We start from the raw sequence: 12,536 nt of genomic DNA on the forward strand, positions 1-12,536 counted from the left end.
ATTTAATAGTTCATCATGGAATTTAGTGTTTGGTTTATTTACCTATTTTTCCTTACTTTTCTTGTGATGTTGTTTTGGGGAGTTAAGAAGAAAATCACCTCCATATCCCCCCCAAATTATTTATTCTTTTTTTTTTTTTTTTTAAAATTCCATTAAACGGATTTTCCCCATTTCTGTGAAATAATGTTGTGTTAAAAAAAAAAAAAGGAGCTTCATATGGAGAAGGATCAAATCAAAGATAATACCTAGATTGTTTATATTATGTAGTTGTAATATATGTGTGTATGTGTATATATATATATATATATATATATAACAACTACATAATATAAACTATATATATATATATGAATACTGAGTTAATCAGAAGTGCTGTGTCCTAAGATGGAATCTGTATATCTAATTAATAAACTTATTATTTGTCATACTTAAAATTCAGGTCTGAATGGCAGACTAGCAGTGTGTTCTAGACTATTCCAGTGAATGCTTTTTATGAGCACAGTGGTATTAAGAGGAAGTTAGACACAACTTGTTTTGTGTGTGAAATACATCCATTTCACTTTCTTTGGCGGCTGAAGCTTTTGTACGTTAGTCACAGTAGCAGAATCACTTAAGCAATCACTGTGATGTATATCAAACTATGAACTCATTTTTTAGAACTATACAGTGAATATTCTTTCTTGTAATGACTATCTAGTTTAGGACTCAAGTGACCTTTTTAAGTATAAAAATGCCCATAGCCTACTTTTCTAAGTCATCTATTTGAGGCAAACATCCAGGCTGATGTCTGACGGTGTCAAACCATCTGAAAGTGAAATAGTTATTGAACGCCATCAGTTAAAAGTAAGAGCTGTGACTAGGACAGGGACCAGAGCTGAAATGGCTGCCTTGGTTTATAGGTATGTATACAAGCAATATGATAGAGAGATTTCGTATAAAAGGAAGTAGTAATAGCTCTAGTTCTGTGAAAAGGGAATAAAATACCAATTAAATGTTAAAAGTGGGCTCCTAAGGAGTAAACATTTTCTGTGAACAGCAGAATCTGCTGAGCTTGGTGACAGGTGCCCATGTCATTGGGATTCTTCATCTACTTCCTTAGTTCTAGCAGACCCTGAACATTTCAGTAACTTCTAATAGTTTGAATGTGCTTGGACATGAGAGATGCTGGCAAATATTGCCTTTTATGTGTGATGTGGAAGACTCAATTATTTTGGAAACCACAAAAGTTAAATCAGCAATGTGCCTTTTTTTTTTTTCCTCTTGGCATTTTGTGTCATCAGGACACTCACTTACTGTCCCTCAGCTGCCCATAGGTGTGGGATATTTCTGCATTTGAAGAGGGAGGTAGAGGAACCTCAGTATGAGCCCAAGATTTGCTATTAGGATGCTATTAGGAACCAATTGCTGTTGGTTCTCTTGCTGTGTCTTGAACAATGTTTATGAAAACAAGGGCAAGCCCAGATGGAACAGACATAAGGTTATGTCCCTGAAGTCAAACAGGATGTATCATCATCTTCATCAGCTGCAGATTTGTATTTCTTTGAATGTGAGCCAGGTTTTGCCTTTCTGATCTAAGGGAAATCTTTCTGCCTGTGGAAACAATTTTGAATCATCATATTAATTGCAGATGAAAAAGACAGTCACTTGCTGAGAGCTAGGGTGAACGATTTTTGTCTACTTTCTGTGTTTTCTGTAGAACTAAATCAGGGTATGAGAGTCCTTAGGCCAAGAAGCAATATCGTGCTGGTTGCATACTCTGTTTCTTGCAGTCTGTTTTTTCTTCATTGATCTCTGTCAGCTGCTAGACATGAGGCAAATGGGAAAGGCACATGCCATTTGTGCTGGAGAGGCCTGGTTCGTGGAGAGTGAGGTTGCTGGAAACACAGCCCACGTGATGCATGAGCTCTTCTGTCCTGCAGACAGCGTCTGCATTTATTGCTCTGTTATCTCTGTCCTGGAGCATTTCAGCCTTTCCAAGACAGTAATTCAGGGATCATCTGTCATCACTGCAGCAATCATTTCCTCATTCTGATGGTTTTGCTGATGTGCATTAGCCATCCTGTTCACTGAGATGCTTGTGGCTGTCTTGCTTTGACCAAATGCATCAGCTTTTAAAGCAGGCTGTAAGAATATGTGGTTAACAGCTATTCAGCATAAAAGACAAGGATAAAAAGCCAGCAGGAGTGATAATACTGAGAACACAGATGCATGAATCATAAACAGCCTGTATCAATGGCAGTAACAAAAGCCAGAATTCTTAAAGCACTGATGATGGGCCACATAAGGAGTCTCTCAGGCTTATCCTTGACTAGACTCAATGAGGGCTTTGTAACTGATGAGAGGGAAAGTAAGATGGCTGCAAGTATTACAGGAAAATGCAGAGGTGTTACTGAGTATTTGGGAGGGATGCTGAGGTTGTGTAGAACTTACTGTAGGATGATCAGGGAAAGGGTAAAAGGCAGGAAGGGTTGAGATCAAGGTGGGTTTGGGAGAAATAAACCTGTGGAAGTGGGGAGGGGAGATAAGTGTCTGATTCCATGTGAGCAGGCTGGGTGTTGGCTCCTTGCTTCTCTGTGGCTATGTTGCTCAGTAAGGTGGTGAAATTTTGTGTCTAAGTGCATGCCGGCAAAGGAGGTGCTGTTCTGTTGCCTTTGTTATCGGTGACTGGTCATGTCTGTACTTTGTGTGTTTACATGTACAGGTCTGTATGTGTGCCCATTTTGGAAGTATACCCTCTGCTACTTAGAGCTTGCCTCTGGCTGAATTTGGAAGTGGGAAAGCAGCAGCTTGGCACGTAGCAGATCAGAAGGAATGCTATGAATTTAATAATCCACAGTATTGGCTATTCCTGGCATGAATAAAGGAGGATTATGTTTATATTGCTTGGCTGTGCAGACAGGGCACCATTCTGCTGGGTTACTGGAGGTTTCTCATCTCTGCATTGTGTTCTGGTCCAGCTTTGATGATAGATTCGTTTTGTGTTCTTTAAGATGGATCACATTTGATGTGAAGAGGATGGGTTTTTAAAGCTGATGATTTTTGTTACATGGAGAACAAGGAGTCGGGTGGACTTAAAATGGAACAGAAGGTGACGAGAAGGGTAATGAATACTTTCTGGAGCCCTGACTGTTGTCATCCTCTTTTATCTGGGAGTTGTATGGGTGTGAAGAGTTGGACTGCTGATACAAGTGTCATCAGACCATAGGAGATATGGTTAGATTTTGGTCTGGGAGATATAATTATGTACTGTCATGAAATATTCTGGTTACAGTTAGTTCATCAAAATGTTTGGTATAAATTGGAGCTAGCACCATGAATTTATACTGAATGAACAAAAAGTTCTTCTGGCTTTAAGGACTGGAATGGTGCTTTCTTGAGCCTTATAACCTCATTCCCTTTTAAGAGGCTGACTCCTACTTTTGGTCTTCATTGTGTAGTGGGTCTGGATGAGATGGAGTTCATTTTCCTCATAGCAGCACATGTTGTGTTTTAGATTTGTGACTAAAATACTGTTGATAACATACCAGTGCATTGACTTTTTCTTACTTTGCCCCCACAGTGAGAAGGCTGAGGGCTGGCTGGGAAGGGTCACAGCAGGGACAGCTGAGCCAGACTGGCCACAGGGATAGTCTGTGCCTCATAACGTCATTCTCAGCATTAAAAACTGAGGGGAAATGGATTTGGGGTAGGTCACCATTGGTGGGAGGCAGTCTGCATCAGTCTGCTTGTGGAAGGTGATGAGTTGGTGCTTTTAGATTACTTTCTTCTCCCGGTTCTTCACTTATTAAACTGTTTTTATCTTGACCCAAAAGTATTCTCACCTGTGCTCTTCCTCTTCCTTCTTGGGGGCTTAGCTGCTGGCTAGGCTCAACCCAGCACCAATGACCCCCACCTGTAACAGACAAAAACTGACATGCATTTCTGTGGTGTTCTCCCTCTCATCCCAATCCTTATGCTATGCAGGGATCATAGACGTTTACAGAACTCCACACTTGTTTTTTCAGATCTTGCCTTAAAATTCCTCTGTGGAATGCTTTTAAATGTGTTAAGAAGTTTAGCATACTGGAACTGTACAGTTTTCCTATGTACAAAACATTGGCAGGCAGGTTCAGCTCTATTGCCACAATACCAACATCCACCTCTGATGTCATGAGCCAACATCATACAATAGGAGGCATTACTTTCGGGATAGCCCTTCTACTTTCTAAATAGCAGCTAAAATGTTAGCATGAAACTGAATTATCAATGGAAAGGAACTAATTATCTAGTTTCCTCTATTGTCTAATAAATCAAAATTCTCCTATTAGATTCAATCTCGGACATAAAATACTAATTTTCTAATTTTTAATTTTATATTAAAGGACTTGTTTGAATTGTCCTTGGCTTTAAGAAAAAAAAAAAAAGCTGGCCACTCTTTGATTTAAAATGTTATAATTTCCAGCAGACTTAACTGTTCCATTCACCATCTGTAAGCTGACAAAAAATTCCTCCAACCTTGTGGATCCATGCTTGAGAGTAGTTTGCTTAGGGACTTGTGAGAAGTTTTTTTGTTTCAGCAATTGTGTGAGTACAGTAAAGTGTAACATGACTGGTAAGGCTTATACTCATTCTCTCTGCATTCAGCTCTTGTGCTGTCTGTTATGTTTTCCTTTTAGAGGTGACTAAGCTTGCAGTTTCGAAAGGCAGCAGAGCTGATTTGGTGGCCCACTGCTGCTGAAAGTCTTTGCTCCAAGCTGTGTTCTGTCCTTTTGCTGCTGTTGGGTCTGCTGTTAGTGCTACAAGTCACTGCAGCTCTGTAACTCAGCAGAAAATTGCCACTTTTGTGTATCTGGGTTAGTTTTCTTCTGAACGGGTGAACTGTTTTGGTGGATGGCTTCTGTGAGTGCCATAGCTGGTGTATGTTGTGGGAGGGAGCTGGGCTGCCTTCTTTTGGTGGAGCTGACCTTTTACATCAGCTGACTCCATCCTGTGAACCACAGCTTCATTTAGCTGACTGCATTGACAGGAGCTCCATGAGTCATGAGCTTCTGCCTGGAATGACTGCAACCAAAATGCAGGGTTTCCAAGATAATTTGGAATCCAGAGAAAATTGGATACCCCAAATGGCTGTATCAAAGATTAGAGCCTATAGGAAGGGGCAGCTGCCACAGCTGGCTATTCAGGGAGCATTGTGATCCTGGATAATAGTGAGATTTACTGAGATTTAAAGAAAATTAATAGGAAGTGTTTGCTCTAAGGGGGTTACAAACTGTGCGTTTGGCTTTGGTTTCAAACTAGTGACTGATTCTGTCATTTAAAAAACAAAGAAAAAAGGGGAAAAAGATGCTATTTTCTTTCAGTTTTTGTCATTGTTGTTTGTATTGTAGAATACATAGCAAATGCTATTATTACTCTTCATTTTTCTAGCCCTTCCACAGCTCTGGATGTGTGGATATAACCATTATGGTCTTTATTTATTTTGCAGTTGCTGCGGGAGCTCAAGCATCCAAATGTCATTTCTCTGCAAAAGGTGTTTCTTTCTCATGCTGACAGGAAAGTGTGGCTTCTCTTTGACTATGCTGAACATGACCTCTGGGTAAGGTGAATTACTTATAGATAACAGTTTTATGTGCAGAAAAGGGGAAAGGTCAAGGAAGAGGCATTGATTTAAAACCAGTATAGCCTCTTGCTCTCAGTGTGTGTTGGAAACTTTTTCAGTACCAAAGGAAAAGCAATGGAAAATGTTGGGCAACCACACGATACAGCTAGCTTGTGAGCTCTTTAAGACAAAAACCTGCATTCAGCCCTCAGTAGCTAAAAATCTAGTTAAATGCAGATATAATCCTTTGCTACAGCTAAAATGATGTGTGTGGGAAAGTGTAATTCATTATACAGGTGGATTGCCTTGGAAAAATAATAAACATTGAGCAAATAGGGTAGTGTGGAGTTTCACCTACCCTGCGTGTCATCTATGATTAAAAGATGTCAAAGTAACAGCAGTGCGCAGAATGGGGACATCATCCATATGTTACAGTAAAAGAGCTTTTTACTCAATGTTGTTCTGAAATGTCACATATGTGCTGGGCACAGCTAGTGCAGCAGTTTGCTATAATGAGACTGGGGAGAGGACACTGTGTTAGAGGAGGAACTGCCCTGGGGGGTTGAGTAGTCAGGTACCCAGGGGGCATCTGGAACTTGAGGAACACAGTGAGAAGAGAGGACCTTCCTCATTACAATAGGAAGAACACGTGGCAGCAGTTTGAAGCCAAGTTTTGGGTGGGTGAGGGTGAGATTAGGTTCTGATTATCACATGAGTGTAAGCCATCACAGACAGCGTTTGTTCTAGAAATTACCCCTCTCTCAAAAGGACAGAAATGAGATAATGGTTACCAAGACTGACACACATGCTATGGCATAAAGCCATTAATGCTAATGGCATCTGGGATTTGAGTGTTAGGACAACATAGGTTTTTGGACTCTCTTGTGTTGCTAGATGTCGTTGCCTGTGTATGCAGACAATTGCTGTAGGTTTTTCTGTGTGTGGCCTGGTGACTGATGTTAAGATAGACAAACTTGTAGCTTTGTTCAGACAGCAACAGCTCTTTTGTATGATGTTTTTGAGAGTATGGACTAAGCTCAGATTAATTTCTTGATTAAATTAAAAGTCAGAAACTCCTCATATAGTTTCAAAGAACCTAGCTTTAAATCTTGAATGTTAGTGTCACGACTGTAAGAGAAAACGTAAAGTAAAATGATCCAGGAGTAAAGTAATTTAATTCTATGCTGTGATATATAGAGATATCAGCCTCAAATAAAAATATTCTCCAGAAACTTCAGACCTACGGAAGATCAGTGCGAGGCAGTTTGCACTGATGATTTCATTTCTGAGAGATGGTGTTAGTCTTATTTCATATAGTACTCATTTTCTAGTTCGTAAGGGTTTTTAATTTGGAAAATGAATTATGAAAGCTTGCAAAAAACTGTCATCTATGTAAGGAATTGGCTGGCAATATTTTTCTGTAATGCTGAAGTTTAAAAGAAAAAAATTTACTTTTTTAAATTTTGATTTCTTTCCTCTTTACAGCATATAATCAAGTTTCACAGGGCTTCTAAAGCAAACAAGAAACCAGTTCAGTTACCTCGGGGAATGGTGAAGTCACTGTTATATCAGATCCTAGATGGTATTCACTACCTGCATGCTAACTGGGTGTTGCACAGGGATTTGGTAAGTTCATCTGCAGTGGGTTTAGTACTGGGATGACTAAGGGCAAGGATTTTTTGTTTTTGGTTTTTTGGGGAAACAATCTTCTGTGCTAAGGGCAAGTGGCCCTTAATGAAAATAAAATGAATATTTTTATACAGCAGTCAGCCAGCCCTGTGTGCAAATTTTCAAAGCCTGCTATGTTGTAATAAGCTTATGGAAGTGAAGCGTATCAGACGGCTGGTTTACTTTATTCTAAATGAACTGTTTTTGACTGTTAATTTAAATAACAGGCATGTTAAACTACAGAATGTGCCTCTGGTAGTATGACTGCAGGCCTGAGAAATAGTTGATAGTGCATGCGGGTAGGTGTGAGAGAAGATGGTTGACTACAAGAGCTGCTGAAATGAAGATTAAACGAAAAATCTACCTTCCTAACACTGTCAGTTTCACTTAAGTTAATGGCATTCGAGAGTTAGCTTTTTAGAGCATTTATATCACAAATATAGCCATACTAACTGCTGAAGACTTAATGTTTATCCCAACTGCAATGTAAGGAAAGCATTTGAACTTGAACTAGTATTTCTTAACCAACAGATTCCATTAAATGTTTTAAATGAGTAAATCCTGCCAATTCTTAAATATTTGCTTCTAAAATATGCCCATAGTTTTGTTTTGGCATATGACAGTGTATAATTTTGAAGTCTGGTTGTTTTCCTGACCCAGTTGTCCATACCTCTTACATATTATAGCGTTCTTCAATATAATATGATATGTGAGACTGCTAATTACTGAAATTTCATTAATACATGAGAGCATAATGAGTTTCACCTGTCATTCCCATGAGTAGATATTACCAGCACTATTCTATGCTTGGTGCCTTCCATATTGCTCCTCAGGAACTGCTAGAATCAATTTTTGTCTTTGAAATAGCTTTAATAGTGTTCTTTGAAATCTGGTCAATGACTAGTTATTTGTCTTCTGTTTCTGTGTCTAATGAATGCTTCTGTAGTGTGCTAGTCTCTTTAAACTGATGGTAAAACATCTATATTTGAAAAAATATGTTTTCAGAACTGAAGAACAAGGAAGCTTGTTTTCTTACAACAGTGTTGCATGAATATTGTTTCTAATTTGATCCTGGTTTTAGAAACTGAACAAAAGGTTCAGCACTGAGGGGAAAAAAATAATCTTGTGATGGTTTAGTCATCACTCCATGAAATACTGGAGCAAAAAGTAATATAAGAATATATAGTATGTTACTGCACAGACATCTGGTTTTAAACCAGAAGGTAATGTCTTGCCCTTACTACATGCCTGCAACTGTACTCTTCAATTTTTGTGGCATATGGAAAACAAATGACCTGTCATCAAGAGTCTGAATTTTCTGGTGTTTTACTTTATAAGGCTTCAGAAAATTTATGAACTTAAATAGAAAAGTATTAATGTAATTGAGTGGAAAAAATAATGCATGTTGTTAACTGGATGGCTCAGGAGATTGGCAATTTATTACAGAGCCTTTCACATCTAGGTCTCTAGCTCAAATACACTTGTTGGCAACAGCCAAAACAAGTACCATCTCATTTTCTGACCTATGTGAAATGAGTTGGTGGTCTCAGTCCAGCAAAAAACCACCATCACAACCGAGTATCTTCTGCTAGCTAAGGAGAAGGTGAAAGCTTGAGGCAGAGTCTGAGAGGTCATTTAACTGGAATCTTGTCAAGCCATGTGGATGAGGAAGCATACAAAAGCTGTGCAGGGGCTGCATGCAGTGTCCTTCTTAGGGAGACCGTTGGGTTCTTTACAAAATGTTCAGTTTTAGGTATGTGACTAATAGAAAACTTGTGGAATATGGATGGCGTGTATTCCATGCAGCAGCAAAAAACAATTGTATGTCAAATACTTTCTTCATGTGTTCAGTTTTTGGAAGTATCTTGAATAAGGGAAGGGGTTCTTGCTAATATTCTGTCTTAGCAAGACAGGGGCATATTGGTGCCTGGTTAATGCTCGTAAGTTGAGACTTTAATAGCATGCATGTTCTGATGTAAAGCAAAATCATCTCAGTTGATGCTTATTCGGAGATGTTTCTGTTCCAGGATATCTGTAATATTAGCCTTCAGAAATGTTAGTCACCAGTTTCACCTCCTGACAGGGTGACTGGATAGACTGTCTTTTAAGTGGTATATTTATATCCGAACATATATGCATACTGACACAGAGTTGACCAAGTAACACGCTTATGTTCATTTCACATGTTAGCTCTGAGTGATGTTGTTTGGCTGTGGTAAGGAGCTGGAGAATGTAATACTTTAGCAGAAAAATCTGTTCTTTGGTACATCTGTCTTACAGGGTAAGGATTTTTTTTGAAGATTAAGGTTAGTTTTTTGAGAAATTGGTCTCTGAAGTGCAATTTTGTAGTGTTTTTTAAGATGCATTATTGAAGTTAGCATTAGGTAGGTCAAGTTTTGAACGTTTTTTGAGATCTGATTTTTGTAACCAGAAAGAAAACATAGCATAGAGCAATGGTCTTGCTAGCATCCACAAAACAGACAGTGAAATTCAATGATTATTGAAACCACATGAGCTTAGATTGTGAAATGTCTTCATAGCAGAGGAACTGGAGAGGCTTAATTTGTATAAGATTTGTATAAAGTGAGTGTATGAAATAGTAACTGCAGGAAGACATTTAATCTGCTCTTTTTAGTCCTTGTTTGTTTTTTACAAAGTGAATGAATGCAGACCTCAGCAATAACTTAACTGTCTTCAGTTTCTTTTTTACTACTTATCTGAAAGCCAGTTCACCATTTCTATTAGCAAGCAAGATGCTGATTATCTTTGAGTAGTGCTGTGCCGAAGTAGTTAGCTTTTTCATGTCTTTGAAACGTACTGTGAAATTTCTCAGCAATCCTTTCAAAATTTCATATTTGACTTGAATATTCTTTAGCTTTTTTTAAATTTATGATTGAAGCAATTGAAAACAGATTGTTTATTCATTCTCTGTAGCAGGAAGGAAATAAGAACACTTCACGTAATTACCACAAAGTGGATCAATTATAGTTTTAATATTTTGAATTTAGTTATCAAGTGTGCTTGAAACATACAGCGTTTTGCTGACTACTCTTCCTTGTCTTTGTTCTACTTCATTTTATCCAACTATCAAACTTCTTCCTGTACTTTAGGAGCTTATTTACACTAAAAATAAGCATAAGTAGAAAACTGGCCATAAATCTGTTTTCATCAATCTGCATTCTCAGCAACATAAGGAAAGAAAGGATGGTCTCTGCAGTGTGCTTGGAAGGTTTCAAGTACTGGGCTCAAAATAGAGGCCCCTTTGCATGTTACAGCAACTTTTATGGTAACGTTGGAAAATGCAGTATTATGTAACATTATTGCATGGTAGGCCTGTCCAAAGGTTGGGTTCAGTCTTGGAGATGCACACTTCTCTATTGGTTTTGTGTGATGACAGTAAGATTAAGCTGTGATTTAACTTGGTTTTCACCAAAAATATTTGATGTACTCACCTCGTAGTGCAGTGCTGAAAGCAAAAAAAGAGGATCTTATGGCTCTTCCTTAAAGTTCTGCAGCTGAGGTGCTGTTACAAGGCATTTTTTGTTGGCAAACCTTTGGACTATGTTGTCTGGCCTGTTACTTTGTGCACGGTGTGAGTGGATGCATTGCCACTTGGCAAGCCAGGTGTGGATGTCAGTAGCACAGTGTTGCATTTCTGCTTCCCATTGCTGTCCTCCAGTCTCTTGCCAAAGCACTGATAATCTCTGTTAGGCTTTGTCTATAACATTAATGTCCTGAATAGTCTGGAATTGCATTATGATCTACATGACCATATGCATACTAGAGATAGCACATGATACTGCAACATTTTTAATGTATTCCTAGCTTGCAGCTCAGCTGCTGTTTTGGGGTGAGCACTTCTTGGTAATGAGCTTTCAGGTGGGTAAAATACAGTGCTGGTTGGAAGCTCGCTTCCTCAGGTTGAGCTCTTCCCAAGAATGCCTATTGCCAGCTTTGGGATCAGCAAGAATACTGAAGATATGCTTTCAGTAAGTGAGGAGAAGCCTCTGCCAGGGTGTTTTTTTGTAGGCCAACATCTTAGTCACTTTCCAGGCTCTAGTTGTGAATCACTTAAATAAGTGCCTTAGGCAAAGTGAAATATATGGAACTTTTATTGTGCCAATTTACCATTTTCCACATTAGAGCTCTTGAATCAAAGGATGTTAACCTCGATCAGTATTCAAGCACTACTTCAGAAATGCAGTGCTGCTCTAGTGCTCACAAAACTAAGACCATTTGCACAAAGAGCTGATAGAAGCTATATTTGTTATTAGAAAGTAGTTAATGGCTTTTAAAAGCAGTGTGGTCTTTCAGTCTCTTTACACCTATAATCAGGTATTAGCATTGCTTACTAAATGGCATTTTACTGACTTACTGGTGATTTTTGAAAGGAGTTAAAAAAAAAAAAATCAACTTCAGTTGTCATCTGTTGCATTTTTTCAAGGTTTTTGATTCCAAGGTATGCACAAGCATTTTTTGCACGAGAAAGAATGTTTCTGGCAGAATATTTTTCTCTTGCTTAGGTTATAACAACTTGGGTTTTCCTATGAATTGTAATTTTGAATATCCTATAGTTCAAATACTGTTATCTATTGTTTCTTAATCCAGATCTTTACAGTGGCCACAACTACTTCCTTGCTTGCCTTTTTGAGTGTTTGTTTTCCCCTTTTTTTAATATTAGACTCAAAGTTCAAAACAGTAACTAAATAGAGTGGAAATGATCAGATTAGACTGCAAAAGCAAATATCCCATGCTCACATCAGTGACTTTTCAAAAAAAGAAGAAATAAACATGTTGAAGATCTTTACCGTTTTTAAGACCAGCTCTGCTAACTAGAATCCATTTTACTTTGTGTGCTTCTTGGGCCTTGTTGTTGACAACGGTCTCCAAGGTAAAACAAACAAAAAATACTTCATTCAATAAAGTCTGTCAGTGTACAGATATGTACAAATGAAGATTTGAAGCTAGAAATACAATGTGTTGCTACCATGCTACCAGCCTTGCTGCCAGAAAAGTTGAAAGCCTTCTTATCAGATCTTTGAACTCACCATAGGAAAGCCTATAGGCATACCTTAAATCACTGCCTTTGTAAAATCAAGTTGTTTTAAGGCCACTCTTTGAAAGGTCATAGCAATCAGGGGAGGTTCCTGAGGGGTGGGGTGGGAAGGGAAGGCAATGTCACCCCAACCTAAAGAAGGACAAAAAGGTGGATCTGAGAAACTACGTGCCAGCTGCTCTCACCTTCATGACGGATCACATCTTCTTGGAAGCCATTTTAAAACATAATGAA

The 12,536-nt window shown here is 38.5% G+C and overlaps 1 protein-coding gene across 2 annotated transcripts in view; it reads left to right on the forward strand.

Annotated features, from left to right (window-relative positions):
- The window catches only part of CDK8 (cyclin dependent kinase 8), a gene marked incomplete at both ends in the record, with an annotated part of 63,762 nt that overhangs the window by 19,436 nt on the left and 31,790 nt on the right, over positions 1 to 12,536 (forward strand). For both annotated transcript variants that reach the window (XM_079549670.1, XM_079549671.1), the window contains 2 exons: positions 5,465 to 5,575; positions 7,064 to 7,204. In XM_079549670.1, the coding sequence (XP_079405796.1) occupies positions 5,465 to 5,575; positions 7,064 to 7,204 (252 nt within the window). The remainder of the gene's footprint in view (positions 1 to 5,464; positions 5,576 to 7,063; positions 7,205 to 12,536) is intronic.

This window comes from Tetrao urogallus (assembly GCF_951394365.1).
Source record: "Tetrao urogallus genome assembly, chromosome: 1".
Taxonomy (NCBI): domain Eukaryota; kingdom Metazoa; phylum Chordata; class Aves; order Galliformes; family Phasianidae; genus Tetrao; species Tetrao urogallus.